Source organism: Coturnix japonica, chromosome 4, assembly GCF_054131305.1.
Source record: "Coturnix japonica strain WE chromosome 4, WE-NBRP24, whole genome shotgun sequence".
Lineage (NCBI taxonomy): Eukaryota > Metazoa > Chordata > Aves > Galliformes > Phasianidae > Coturnix > Coturnix japonica.
In genome coordinates this window covers 65,035,426-65,051,103 of record NC_140666.1, presented here as the reverse complement: position 1 = coordinate 65,051,103, position 15,678 = coordinate 65,035,426, and the positions used below count along the sequence as shown (strand labels likewise).

The 15,678-nt window shown below is 38.3% G+C and overlaps 1 protein-coding gene across 2 annotated transcripts; it reads right to left on the bottom strand.

Annotated features, from left to right (window-relative positions):
- Positions 1-3,264: 3,264 nt before the first annotated feature.
- On the bottom strand, positions 3,265-11,315 carry FRG1 (FSHD region gene 1). 2 transcript variants are annotated; one of them, XM_015862279.3, is made up of 10 exons: positions 11,250-11,315; positions 11,017-11,084; positions 9,142-9,264; positions 8,136-8,193; positions 7,838-7,952; positions 7,389-7,493; positions 6,521-6,612; positions 5,415-5,525; positions 4,587-4,659; positions 3,265-3,352 (listed from the first exon to the last, which is right to left on the bottom strand). In XM_015862279.3, exons 1-9 carry the CDS (start codon positions 11,309-11,311, stop codon positions 4,623-4,625), a joined length of 771 nt encoding a protein of 256 aa, XP_015717765.1. In that variant the 5' UTR covers positions 11,312-11,315; the 3' UTR covers positions 3,265-3,352; positions 4,587-4,622. The 2 variants fall into 2 exon arrangements, with proteins under 2 accessions (XP_015717765.1, XP_015717764.1); XM_015862278.3 differs by lacking the exon at positions 3,265-3,352 and having other exon boundaries at positions 3,757-4,659.
- Between the last annotated feature and the right edge of the window lie 4,363 nt (positions 11,316-15,678).

Sequence of the window (15,678 nt, the reverse complement as noted above, 5' to 3'; positions counted from 1 at the left end):
CCTGTCATTATTCACTACTACAGATAAACAGTGCATTTGTCATAATATGAGGTACAAACCACATATAAGTATTAAAGACCTTCTAGGAAGTCTGTGGTTTAGTTTACATCTTGCGCTTTATCTGGTGCCCAAGTCAGGTTCTGTGTGCTACATCTACTCAGGTACACAAAAACAAGCTTTGTGATTTCATTGGCTGTGCAATTCAGTCTCTCATAAACCAGATGGTGGGAAGGAGAAAAAAAAAAGGCAGTTAATTGGAAGGTTGCATGACATGCAGAAATTAAGAAATAGGAAAGGAAAGGAGAATTATAAGGCGTGAGAATTGTAAGGCCAGGTGTGCAGCAGTTTGTAGGAAGGAATCAGCTCAGAATCTAAGCTTGGAATTACACATTGTCTGCTGGTGGAAGAAGGTACAGAACCAACCAAGAGACTTAGGAAGTGAGAAGTACGGAGTAACAAAAGGAACTTGATGCTTCCATGGAACTGTCTTTCACAACTAGAAATTCAGCAGTTCCTAAAGGGCCCAGCCACATTTTTTGATTGAAACCAAGTACCCGTAAGACTGTTTACACATTACTTGCAGGTACCTGAATATATTCTTGTGGTCTATGCTAAGAAATAATCAGATTGAACTGGACCTGTTATTTTCTAAGCATGTGAAGCACCTTTTGCTCACGCTTTGTTTCTGAAGCAGACAATTTAAATACTTCCTCACCTGTAAGACGTTCACTCTGAAAAGCCAGCAAGGACTTTGGACAATGACCACAAGCTCTTTTTGAATGCACAACTTACATCTGTTAAAGCCCCTCTGTACTTTGGATTATTTCACCAGTAACAAAACGTGAAGCTTCAAGAACAGTTCATGTCTTACAATACCTGTGTTCTTTTGACTGGCTGTTCTGCCAGGTTCCTATCAGAACCCCTGGTCTCCAGGCTCTGCACTACTTTAGGTCGTCCACTTTGTTGTCTAGGCTGTTTCTAATCAACTTTCAAAAATCTAAGTCAGAAATAAAACAGTTTTAAGATTTGTTACATTAGCTGTACTGCCTGAAAGGTGCTATCATTACTTAGAGGCACCATCAGTACTTTGGGTCCGTCCTGCTTTTTCACATTCATCCATTCAGTGCCCATCCACATACCAGATCTGTTCATTTCTTCAGAATTAATACTTCACAAGTGATTCCCTTTTCACTGTGTTTCAGTTCAAGCTCTTTCTGCTTATACTGCTGCCAGGAGACCCCTGCCAGAAGACAATGCCACCAAGAAAATCCTTGAATGTCTCAAATGGGAAAATATACCAACACTGTTTACATCAAGTTTAAGACACGATGCTATTTGCTATTTTGTCGTACCTTTGATTTCCTCCTCCTGGGACTGATATTTCAGCAAATACTTCAGATCTCTGTTTCTGTACAATCTCAGGACACCTTTCATTTCCAGCAAGTATATCATCAGCCCCAGCACAGAGCGAAACGCTCTGTACCATGATGGTGTCATTCCACCAATTTCCCCCCCCATCAAAAAAGCCTGTATACATTAGTTCTTATGTTTAAATTGCTAAACATGAAATGGAAAATTCCTTTCCACAGATAATTCTCAGGCTCTTCTTCAGATTCCAAATGCTCCTTTCATCACTCTTTCCATCAGTGCATCAGATTTCTGCTTCAGCTGCCTCTGTATTTGAACAATCACTTTATGAGTTGTAACAGACAGAATTTTATTTAAACAATATATTCTTGGAAGGAAGAATAAATAATGGAACATCAGCCAACTTTTAACCATCAGCACTCACTTCATATTCACAGTGGATGTTGAACAAGGAAAACTGCAATGAATTGTGAAGTTCTTAGAAGCTGAAGATTATTGAAAGTGACAGATAGTGAAAAACAAAAAGCATGTCACAGCCACTTTATATTGTCTGCTTATCTAACAGCTCAGCAAACAATTACCCTGGTGCTCAGCCTGCTCCCAGTGGCGCAACCTGCTTCCCAGTGTTTCTGGAAACAATTTTGGCAGTAGGCCACTTCCAGATCTCTGATGTTGCAACAGTTGTACAACAGGTTATTTACATTTCCAGACAGAGGCTATGGGACCTACAACTACTTACTGAGCGTTGCTTGATTCTTGGTGCTGCTCCAAACTTAGGAGCGCTGGGTAAAAATAAATTACATTTATTTTCTATGACAGCACAACCCACAGCTATGCTGCATTTCACACAGTAATTCTCCAGACTCTGGCCAGAACCATTTGCCAGCAACCATCTCTTTATTTCCAGCTTTCCACCTTCTCCTTGCAAATTCAGTGTTCACAGCTCTGGCAGATCTCCTGGGCAGGTGCAACGCATCTTTTCAAGCAATTACAAGAACTCACAATACGGCCTTTGCTCACTAGGCTCCCTTTACAGAAAGGGAATCACAGAGCACAGACAGACACTGCTTTACAGAAGCTTCTAAGCAACATCTGTTTGACCTCTTCTAATACTAGCAAAAAGCTATCCATGCTCTATGCTTACATGGCTCTCTTTCAACTCTTAAAAGAAAGACTTTGCTTGTTCTCACCTCTCCTAGAAATCTGGGGGTAGCTACTTTCGACAGAGCTCCCGACACACCAACTACTAAGTGCCAGACAGCTTTCTCTCTGGATAATGTAATCGCACATTCTGATTCCCACGTCTTAAGCTATTTAGCAGGTAGCCTACCATTGGCAATAGCTACTTTATATAGCAATAATGCCAAATATCCACGCGTAATACAGACAAGACCTTTATACCTGGGTTACTGACACATTAAGGAATTTTAACAAAATTCTGGAGATACCTGTAAAATTACAATCAAAGACCAGTTCTGCTGATTGCAGCTTTTGCAAGTATTTTAATGCACTCTTACCAGAAAACACTTCAATATCCCTAACAACTTATTTCTTTGAAAGAATGTGCGGTTAATAGAAACCGATAAGAAATAAGTATAATTTTCAGCCATTCCTGCTACATGTTAAAGAGTAATCTCAAAGGTTTGTACTAGAACTAGGAATAAAATGTTAACGCTTCACCCTTATCAAGTTAGATATCTTCATTAAAAAAGGCAAAGTGATTGATTAGTTTATGTGGTCACCTGATACTATGACTTTTTTTTTTTTAACAGGGTGGTCTGAAACACAATAACTAAATAACTGATGCCTATGGGAGAAAAGAATACTGCAGAAGATCATTTAGGTTCAAAAAACAGCTACTCAGGGGTTCTTTTCTGAAGACATGAACTAAAGGATCCTTACATTGCAGCATTAATTTGTCCAGCCCATGGAATTTTTCCTCTATTCTAAATCTTTCTGGGCTATCTCCTTATTTTCTGGATTCCTGGGAAAAAAAAAAAAAAGATTTATAAATGCTTTTGTTACTGACCTTGGCCAATCTTGTCATCCTGGCTATTATTTGTTTTTCTCTTGAAAACTTAAATAGTGGGTTTAAGTAATTACAATGTATTTTAACTCTGTGCATTTTCTCAAGACCAGCTGCCTGTAAAATTAGAACAGTTTTAACTACCATTACTGCCGTGACATCATTGGTCTGTTCTTGTGCTTCTTAGAGACATCACTATCTTGCATTAGCTTACAGCTTTATACATTAACATACAGTTCACACTGACAATTAGTAGAAGCTCTGTGGAGAGATCAAATTATTACCAAAACAATCCTCAACAGTGTTACCAAGTAATCTTTACAAAATAGATTACGTAGAAAGAGAGAGTAAGTGATCTGAGGTAGTTCCTATAGAGATGATTTTATTAAGAATCTTCTTGGTAACCAGAACAGACATAGGAAAATATTTTATACAAGACAGGAGGAAAGCACATTACATTATGACCTTAAGAAAAACACTGCTGTTTTATGAAAGATTAATTAAAGTCTATGCCCTAAAGAAACTAGCAAGTTTGCCTGAAGTTAACCTTCTCCTTTTTTTTAGATGAGGAGACTGCTAATACAAGATAGCCAGTTCCTTCTCTTATGAGACAACTCTTCTTCAATTTGTTAGAAGGTTCACTTGTCCAGACTTTCACCAGCATCTGAATTTTGCAGTTTGTAATTTATTAGTCTGAATAATGGGCCTGTTTCAAACACTGCTTTATGAAGCCTGAACATTCTGGTCCCTACCTTGTACTGCTCTGGATGGTTCCACAGATGTTCTACTCAGTAACTGATACAACATATTCTATTTATTTCCTCTTGCTTGCTTGAGGCATTTACATATTTATTGACAGTTCCAATGCATTAACAATATTTTATTGTTGACAACTTTGCTGTTCTCATCTGCCCTTTATCTCTGTCTCCAAACTCAGGTTTATTTCATCAACCTTGGGAGATCCAGTGGATCGAATAACTTGTCTTCCATTAAGTAATTATCCTACTATTTCAAGAGCATGTATTTGTAACATAATATCAATAGTAATCATTATTGAAATTTGAGACGAGGTTGATGCTTATTTACAGCTCTTAGGCAGTCCTTTAAAAATAACACAATAAAAATATCAACAAAACAGCTTCTGTAAAAACAATTATAAAACATTTTGCTTGTGTTTTCAGTATAATCTTACAATCAAAGACACAGAAGAAAACAGACAAACTGGTTATCACTTGCAATATCTATCTGCTTTCACTTTTGCTCGCCTGTGTGGAAAAGAGAATGAAACAAAACATTAAAAACTGAACATCACATCTGAATGTTTTTAATAAAATTCTTAATCTCAAGCAGGCATTGAAAGCAGTTTTCTCTTTCTTTTTTCAAAGCAAACACAAAAACCTAACAACACTTAGGCTTTGCTGGTTCACTTTGTTTTCTTAGGGAGCTACAACTGTAGTGTGTAACATTAACGTTATATTTCCTTTCAAATCAGGTCCTGTGTTCTGCTTTAATTAATTAATGTATTAAAATTTATACCATACAAAGCATTTTAAAAGTTCAGGACAGTTTCTGTATTCTTGGGTCCCTGGAGAAATTCTCACTAAACAGTCTTAAGACTTGTTAATAAATGCTATTTCTCCTTAAAATGCAGCTCTCCCCTTTCCAAAAGGCCCTGGTACTATGGGTAAAGAAAAAGTTAAAAGCTTATTTCTTGTTATTAAAAAGAGCCATTCATCATCTTCTCTGTACTCAGTAAACTGAGCAAACCTAGAGATGCTCAAATGAATTCAGTTCTGTTGAATTTCCCAACCCAGAAATTTCAGGCAAATATGTGAAAATCTGGAGCAGTAACAGCAACAAAAATGCATGCGACTGTCTGCAGTATCTTGTCCTGGGAGGAAGTGCTCATATCTGCACCACCTCTTCATGAAACCTATCCATTCTTTGTATCCAAATTTACTGTAATCCCATCTCCCAGTAACTTTTAAATTATCGCCTTATTTCTTCTACATTAAAGTACCTGTCAAGCAATGCTTCATGAAAAGTGCCTTCTTTCCTGGCTTTTCGGAGGGCTTTTGTATCTTCTTTGCTTACTTTCAGTTTTTTGTCTTGGAAACTTTGGAATTTCTTTCTGTATGGGGAAAAAACATTAAGAACTGTTATGAGTATCTTGCAGTAGACAACTGGCCTAATGAAAATCTAACAAGCCATCACACTACCTATACTATCACACTGCACTAAACAAGCCATCACACTACCTATACTATCACACTGCACTAAAATTTATCTATGTGAAAACTACTCAGTTTTTTGGGGGCACTGAGTGGGAATGACACCATGCACGATTAACGTGATATGGTTAAAAGTTCTGAAGAACTTCAACTCCTTCACCTACTGGCAAAACAAGACAGGAGTGAAGGTGCACTGGGTGTAGGTGGCAAAGTGTTGGTAGTGAGGAAGCTGCAGGTGTGACCCCTGTGAATAGAGGCCAGGAACTGCCCCATGATAGACAGACCCACCACATGGTAAAGCTGAGTCCATTTAACAGAGCTTGTGATGCCTCCGTGAAACCATCTAAGAAAGGACAAAGATGCCACACAGGCAAAGAGGAAGAAAAGCAGTAAATGTGGTATGAACACCAAGGACAAAGTAGAAAGAGGAGGTGATCCAGGTGCCTGAGCAGATATTCCCCTACAGCCAGTGAAGAGCATCACATTAGAGCAGGGGAACACACAGAATAAAGGCATAGAAAAGAGAAACTATCCTGTACTGGCCACTCCCCAGTTTGGGGGAGGGGGTTGAGGAGTGTGGAGTGAAGTTAAGCTTGGGAGCAAGGGGAGAGATAGGTTTTTTAATTTTAGCTTGTCTCTCTCACTACCCCTATCTGTTTTAATACATTAATTTCCCATAAAGTTAGTATGTTTTATCTGTGACATTAAACAGAAGGAGGTTGCATACCATTTAACTTGACCTATGAACCTTCTCATCCTATTTTATGCCCTTGTAAATCTGAGGAGGAGGAACTGAGCAACCAACTGGTTGGGAGTTTGGCCCTTTCATCAAAGAAGCTCCCAAAGAAAAGAGGAAGAAGTTACTTAAACCTGTTAACAACTCCCAACTACATACACATAGTTGATTTCACACTGTTTAACGTTTCCTTTGTCTTCCTGTGGAACATCATCTTTCTTCTTAGTTTCTCTTTCAGCACAAGTTCGAATCTGTTCATTGAGAAGAAAATACATAATAGCAAATGTTTTTTTTTTTTTTTTAATAAAAAATTATAAGTTAAAGAAGACACCATATCCTTCATAACCAAATGAGAGTCTCGGTGACTTTAAGTTTTCAGCTTTCAAATTGGTTAACTAGAAAAAACAGCAATAAAGGCAAGAGCCTCCTATAGCACAGGAAAGGATTAAGCACAGTACTTCAAAATACTGTAAGACCCCCAAAGAAGCATCATTATAATTGTTAAGAGTTACCAGGAGTAAAATGTATTTCTAAGAGACTGACTCCATAGTATTATTGCTCTGACTAATACACAGACCTCTCTATCTGCAGACACATGTTTCTTAAGTCCAAATGAAGTATTTCCACATCCTCTTATACACGAAATCTCTGTACCAGCATGATTCTGGATAACCCTTTTCTGCTGCTGGTTCAGTCAGAATTCTTCTATCTTGTACTAAGCAGATCAGAATTACCTGGTGTATCACAGAGAGAGTATTTACCTACCACTTCTTTAGTGGCATAAATATTTCCACTAGATAGATAAGTACCTTGGTTTAGGCAATCCTGGAGCTAATTTGCCTCTTTTGTGGCAAAATCACTTGGTAGCTTATAGAAAACAATAATACCCGTATGCTATCAGTAAACTGTAGCATACAAGTATCACACAGTATCACAGTCTTGTGCGGGTTGGAAGGGACCTTAGAGTACTTGGGTAAGCTTGAATATCCACACCAAGCCTGCATTAATTGTAGAACATTGTAATTACCTTTATCATTTCTTCATCCCCTGCAGTTTTGCTTTTGGCTTCTATGTCTCCCTCTTCATTACATCTAATAAAACGACTGTTTGCTGCTAGTAATGCCATTTTTTTCTGCAGAAATACCATATACTGTTAGTATAAGCCGTAACTATAACATTGATTCTTTACAATACAACAGAAAGCTCTGTATGTGCATTCTGTTCTCTTACATATAGACACTTCAACAGCTAACAGGCAGTCTTCTCCATTCTTAAATCCTATGTAGCTGCCAAAATGCAGGAAAAAATTTCTATAGAAACACAAAAACTACATCGTACTCAGGAGAACGGAAGAACTTAAAATATGAAAGAAATGCAAAAAGGCAACTGGTAAATAACATTTTACTGCCTGTCAATACAAGTCAAAAATACAGTCAGATGTTAGGAATATTGAATGAATTATCCAAAGCAGCTTACATCTTGGAAGACAGGTTCCCATTGCTCTCTTGATCCTATAGCATCTGAACGCCCGACAACAAGTCCATCTGAATTTATACCCAGGTATTTCCCATAACCAGACTTCAGAGCAATCCTCAAATGGAAAAATGCAGGAAAACAATGAAGAACATCTTGATTTAAAGCAATTCACAATTTTCAATAAATAACATTTCTTATTAGCATGCAATGTATTTTAAAAGAATATAAAATCAGGTATTCATAATAGAAACAAAGAAAACAAATATCAAGGCTTGTAACGTTTTGTTACAGTAATTACCTTGTATCAGACAACTTCACCGCAGTAAACTGTTCAGGAGGACTCGGGCCTTCATCATCTTAGAAATGAATGTTCCATTAGTTATGTAGTACATGTTACAGGCAGTACTGAACCAGTTAACACTACAGTTTCAAACATGCAAAAAAACAATACAGCTGCCACTGCTGAATTCTATGGGAATCCACAATGCTGCATTTCTTTAAAAATTCCTTCAGAATATCCACATTCTTAAAGAAAAACAATGGAGGCACTTACTTACATTCAAGTAAACAGAACAAATACAATCCTTGTTGTAAGGAATTTGCAGTCAGTAATGTTTTGTAATTCTCCAGGTGATGCTGAAAAACCATAATTTTCTCGTAATATTATTTTCTCAATAACAAAATCACAGTTTGCCTCCAGCCGAGCCTGAAATCCTAAAAAGCTACCAGCCTCTCCATTCCTCAAAGCCAAAGCAAGATAATACTGTCATTGCTGGTTTGGACTCACTCTAAAAATGAAACACACTGTGAGGGTTGTGGAGCATTTCTTGTCTGAACGATGGTTCAGACTGAAAGTAGAAGACAAGCTCACCCCCACCATACCAGTGCCACACACCATCCCACACTTGCACAGCGACAAAACCAATACATTCTGAAGAAGATGCAGCAATAATCCTTTAAACTCATTTGCCTCAAGTTTCATTCTCAAAATGATACCATCAAGATTTTATAGGGTTATAAGTTATGATGCTTATAAGTTATAAGCTTATAGTTTATACATTGTATGGCTTACTATCCAGTAACAGGATGCATCTCCAATGTGGTTCAACTTATTATACAGACAAAACAGCATGAAGAAATAAGTGAAACTGATTGTTAGTCATTAGGTCAGTCATGGTACAGCCAAGATTACTGCATTATTTGTAATGACCTGCCTTTAACTGTAAAACTGTTTGCCTTTAATGATACTACATTTATGCTTTTCATTACTAAAACTGCTTTGTTCCAAATTTTCTGAAACAAACCTTTGTGTGGTGCTCCAAGCGTAAACAAGCCGTTATCAAGGGCATGGATGTAAGCTCCTTTATCCATTTCTATTGCTATAGTTCCTGTAATTTCACCGAAATTACTGACAGCCCACCAGTTTCCTAAAACAAAGTAACCATCACAGTTAATGGAGTAATCACAACTTCATTATTTCAGTATCTACTCCAAGACTTGACATTCTATAGACAGAAATAGTATTTAAGATTTCTGTGCATTATTTTATAATACCCAGCCAATTTAATGGTGGTGCTGCTGGAACAGGCTATCCTGCTGTTCTATCCACCTTGCTATCCCTAATGGCTGTCTCCTGTTTTCCATTCCTCTGTAGTGCTGTTACACCACAGAGCACTTTGATTCATCCAGCTGATCCAGCAGAAGAAACACTTTGCAAGGAAGGTGTATTTTTATTCTGGATCAACTTTCTGCAGTTTTACAGTCACAGCCAATAACTACATATCCAACACAACAGAAATCTTTAAACCATCTTCTCTGAAATCACTATATACGAGTTCTAGAGTTACAGTGTTTCCAGCTGAACAACCTTCGAGCATTTGAGCCTCATGGAATTCTACCAACTTAACCATGCTCACACACATGAGCCAGAATTAAAATGTTTGTAATATTTAAACAGGTAACATTTCCACCTATTATCTTAAAAATTTTCCCTGCCTAATTAATATAGTTAAATTTAATTAATTAAAATATGATGCCTTTTTTTCCTTGCAGTAAATTCAGCAAATCTATCTTTATTAAGCAGAAATAATCTTCCCCTATCTTTATAGAACATATGGAGCAAATTTGGTTATCCTGCAGAGTCAGAGCTTATTGATCACAAAATGACCGAATTACAGGTTTTGGAAGGGACCTCAAGAGATCATTGAGTCCAGCCCCCGTTAGAGCAGGTAACCCTACAATAGGTCTCACTGGTTCATCAGCATATGAATTTTCCAAATCTCTGCCAGCATTTTCTTTTGAAATCGAAGTAAACTAAAGAATGCAAAAAACCTGGGACATTCTGTGAAGCACAGTAGTTTATTCTCTCACCTATGTTCTTTTAACAGAGAAATAGGCACAAATTCGCTTGCAGAGCCTTAGCACAAAACAGAAAATGACATTTATCCTGCTAGGAGCACTGTGCTACAGTATACCCCTGCACCTCTCATGACTAAATATACTTCAGCTGTTTCTGTGAAGCGTATTATAATAAATTAAGCACAGACAGCACTAAAGGGTAGTCTGCTGTGTTATCTCCCAAAGCCATACATGGTTTGATCCTTATCTTTCAGGGGAAAAACAGTGAAGTTATGGTTGGATACAAAGTAACGTTTATGTCTTCAACTTCAATTAACAGAAGCAAATTTATAATGCAAACACATAACAGCAGTATGACAAACTAGAACAAATAAACAAGCTAACAAAAACCTCCTTCCAGAAGGACTGAGAGTCAGAGTGAACTAAAGAACTCAGGCAAGAAGTAACTACAGATAGAATAAGAATAGAAAGCATGGGTGCTTCAAAGTAGGAAGCGGTCAAATAACATAAGACATGTTACTTGTGCAGAACTATATAGAAGAGTATTATAAGTCTCTGCTTACAGCAAATACTTCTGGAAGAATAAAACAACAACAAACAAAAAACAAAATGAGATCCAAGTAAATAAAGAGCTTGAGAACATATGAACATACTTGATCCAAAGAGAGGCTGGAAAGACTCTACCTTACAAACATGCAAACAAGTGACTATAAACCTGAACACATGCACGTTTAGTTTTGAAAGTCCTGTAACAATCTTTTCCACTTCTGCCGTCCCCTACAGCTGCCACCAAGTCACATCACCCCCAGAAATGTGCTCACCGACGATATCAAGCTGCTCTTCTGCATCCTCATCCCTTTTCCTTTTCTTGTTCTTGTGCTTTTTCTTGCTGCAAAGGGTGACATAAAAAGATAAGAACACACCTCCGATCCACCCCCCCAAGCATCCAGGGGGGGCTCCCAGGAGCGGAGCGCTGCCCACCCCAAAGCCGGAGCGGCCGAGAGGCCCAGGCCCGAGCTGACGGCGCAGCAGCAACCGAAGGGAGCAGCCTCACCTCTTCTCCTTGGCCCCTTTGAGAACCAGCTTGGTGGACTTGACGCAGGAGTACTCCGCCATGTCTGACTACGGCGGGCGCAGCGGGACATGAGGCTGCGGCACGGACGGAAGCCGCCGAGCGCCAAACTCGGGGGCAGAGCGGTCCGACATGTTGGCTTTGCCTGCCCCGCCTTGAGGGAGGGAGAACTGTTCTCAATCCGCACCTGCAATACTTAATGTAGTGTGTGTGCACAAGTAACAAAAGGTTTTGATTTATTAGTATTTTTAATTAATGGATTAAAGAAAGAAGGCTACAGATACATATGTTTTATCACCTAGTCTGTTAATAAGAGGGCTTTAGTGTCCTAAAGTTTCTTTGCCTCTGATGATACTGGGTGGTCAAATGTGAGATACTGCCTCCAGCAAATTTTGCCTTACACACATACACGGGCATTCTATGACTTCCTTTTGGTTTCTGATTTTATTACCTACTGAGGGTTGCAAGGGTTTTAGAAGCAATAAATGAACTTCTTAAATAAGGTTATGTCAAGACCTTTAAAATGACTGCAATCACAGCCAGGTGGTAGAGCTCCACAGGTGTAGCTTTTCTCAGTGAATGACCCCGGAGTTTATTGATGATGGTAGCTGTCTTCTGCAGGTGCTTTAATTAGATCCTGGACGCTGTTATTTCTCACTGAAATGCTTTTAATTTTTATCTATGTGCCTAATCACAGAATCACAGAATTGTAGGGGTTGGAAGGGACCTCCAGAGATCATCGAGTCCAACCCCCCTGCCAAAGCAGGCTCCCTACACCACATCACACAGGTAGGCGTCCAGGCAAGTCTTTAATATCTCCAGAGAAGGAGACTCCACCACCTCCCCGGGCAGCCTGTTCCAGTGCTCCATCACCCTCACTGTAAAGAAGTTCTTCCGCACATTCGTGCAGAACTTCCTATGCTGTACTTTCATCCCTAATATGAATAACCTCCTTTTTGGTGGCTGTGAAGTTGCATGGGAATAGTTACATCTGCTGTAAAAAGTGCTGTGTGTCTGGAATGAGCTTTCCAGAGTTTTTGGTAGGTCTCCCATTTTTGAGCTATGGAGAGAAGGAAGGCTGGCAAAGACAAGGACTTAAGTGATGCTTGAGTCAAGCTGTTCATGTCTGTAAATTCAGATTTTATTTATTTATGTGTGTGTGTGTGTCTCAGGTAGGCTGCTTTCCTGCCTGTGTGCTTGTTGGTTGCAGTTGAGAAAGATGCTTCTCTCTGTGATCAGTCTTTGGGAAGTGGGTAACTTGAAGCAAGGTGCTGTTATATAGACAATATGTGACTTTATGGGTTTATTGATTTGCTAGTTCCTGGAACTTGCATTTTGAGAATAGTTATTCAAATAAAAGCTGTAAGAGCAGAAGCTAATGTTACTTTGGGAAGTGATCGACTCCTTGCTGATGACTTCTGATTTCTAAATGAGGCTAAAATCAGGGGATTGCTGTGTTTGTAGAGGCTTATATCCAGTCAGGCTGTGAAGGTCTCTTATACATTACTGTATATGAAGGGTCTGAGAAGATCCAGATTTCCAGATAGAAGACAAAGTCCTGGCTATACTGTTAGTATTCCATCCACCATTTTAAACCTAATCATACATTCTATTTTCTGTTGTCATCTTCCTAGAGATTATTGCCTGACTTTTAGAATTATTTTGGTACTGTCAATGTAGGATTTTATGATCAGTAGTAGAATGGTTGTTATTTATCTACCACCAAAACCAAGTAAGGAAGCTGAAATGTCTTATTCACTGCCAAAATGTTTCAGTCAGTATACTCATCTTTTTAGACTACATTCTCTTGTCTGCAGGCCCTAGGAAACTAAAGCAAGCCTTAGCACTAAGTAATTTTAGCAATGGTGAATGACTCTCATTCAAGACTGCGTGCTAAATTTTCCTTATGTGTCTTTGGTTGTTTTGGGTATTTTTTTTCTTTATTTTCCTTTCTAGGCTTTGATTCTATGAAGAGAAAATCTTCAGGGGTCCTCAATTATATTTATAACTCTGGTTCTTCAACTTGACAACTTCATTTGTGATTGATTTTAGTTTTTGACTACTTAACTGAGCAGCTTTAGCATCTTGGGGGTGTTTATATAAACACTCATCACAGTGGGCCTATATGGATTGATTCACTGTTACCAGCACTTCAAAGAATACAAATGATAAGAGAGCAAGGGGTGATATCTTTGTATCTTATGAAACAAGAAAATCTTGACTGCTTGTGGTTAAGAATATAAAGTATTGTTTAAGAGGCATATCCAGGTTCTGTATTTTTAATAATTACCCACGGTAGGCTCTTTTATTCCTCCTCTTTGACTTAAAGTAAACAAAAGCAATTCATAGCAGTTTGTATTTTAAAGTATATGGATGTATATTACTTGATGGAAGTGCATTAGCTGTATATTTTGTTGTCTGTCCACCAGATGCTGCTGTAGCTGCAAAAATAAGTGCAGGTTAAGAAGTTTCAAAGTACAAGTAGTTTTATTTTTATTACAGGTCACCCTGAAATATCCTGATCCTGGAAAGAATTACACATTTTTGCACTGGAAATAGTCCCAGTGAGTCGAATTAAGCGACTCACTCTATGTAAGGTTAAGCATGCTTAACCTGTCTCATGTAGAGATGGAAGAACATATGGAAGATTAGAGATCATACATTTTTGATTTTAAAAGAAATAAACATATGTATATACAATTTTAATTTTTTATTATTTTTTCAGGCTCCCAGAATGTATCCAGCTGTTAAAAAAGAAACCTAAAATATATGAATTAACTTAGTGACTCCAGCAACTGGCATCCCTACGGTATATGTAAGTAGACAATGAAATCTTTTCCTGCAGGGCAAAGTGATGCCATCAATCAGAAAAATGTATCTAGAATGGTACCACTTTAGAAAAGCCATTTAAACTCTAATTTGCTAGTTAGTATTGTTGAAATTAAAATAGTCTCAAATGTGCTGGCTACAATTGTTTTAAAAAATATAGTGGTTCATTTTCCTTATGGCAGAGGAAATAAATGGAGCCTTTGTATTTACAAATGTAGAAAACAAATCACTTTTTTTTTTTTTTTTTTTTTTAATGACTGGGTTTTTCTGCCTGTTTGGAATTTGCCATGTGTGCATTTTATTTTGGATACCTAAAGAGTGAAATCATTTGCCATCTCTCATGCAGATGGGGCAGATTGGCTGAGGTGTCATTTGCAAGATGTGCACTTTCATCACTTGAGTTTGAAGATCATTACAAACAGTGTCTCCCATAGGCGCTCTGAATTGACAGAAGCAGAGAGCTGAACCTGAGTGTCCATGGGCTCAGCCCAGTGTCATGAGAGTCTAGAGAAAGACCTGAACCAAAACATTAACGTTTTGGAGTTTTCTTTTGCCTTTTTAAACTCACATTAGGAGATATAAAAATACCTCCCCTAACCAACAAAACTGGAATTAGCTTTCTTGGATAGCAAAGTTGACAAATAGTCTATGTGTTTTTTTAGCTTTCATTTGTAAGTATGGGACCCTTGTGAAATATCTAAGCTGCTGACTGATGTAACAGCCAAGATTGATATCGTTTTGTTTACTCATTTACAGAAGGACTGAAATCTGACATGAGTTAGAGCCAGAGCAACCGCATTTTAATTTTTCCCTGTGGGACGAAGTACACATACTGAAATGTTGCAATGGTTTCTCATAATGTTCTGCAGCAGTTGTTTAAGAGTGTTGATGCATCCCCAGGACATGGTGGTGTATACCACAGTGACGTGACAGATGTATATAAAAACGGATTTGATTCTTGGCATTTCATTTGCTGAAAATGCTTTTTTTAATAACTTCTCAATTTTAAATATGACCTGAAATTGCCTCTTTTTAAAACCTGAAATGTTAATCTTAGTGTTTTAGCACAGATAAGTAAATATATTTGAAATGGCACTTCTACTGCTCAGTTTATGGTGTAGTAGTTAAAGTGTTTGGAAAATGGGAGGTTCTCAGCATGTCAAGAGCAGCATGGAGCCCCAGCTCAGGCCCTCACTGCTCAGCATCCCTGGTTTAGAGATCCTATGGTTGTGACTTCTCTGCTTCTCTTTGCTTGTTCCCTCTCCTCCCACACTTTACTCCTCTCTTGCTCTGTGAATTTATTGTGGCTACCTTTCTGAAGCTATCTAGACTTTCCCAAAGTCTGCTTTCCCAGACATTGAGACCACTGCTCTACAGTTTGGTAGTGGGGGACAGAGCACTCACCAAAGTTGCTTTCTGTAGGGCACTGAGAGTGTGAAAAGAGAGATGAAGAAGTAACCTTGAGTGTACATTAGTCTCTTGCAAATGCGAACTCAGTATGACTCTCACTTGGGCTCAGTCCTTCAGATCACTACCATAACTTTTTCATGCTTTATCATGTCTACTTTCTACAAATTCTGAT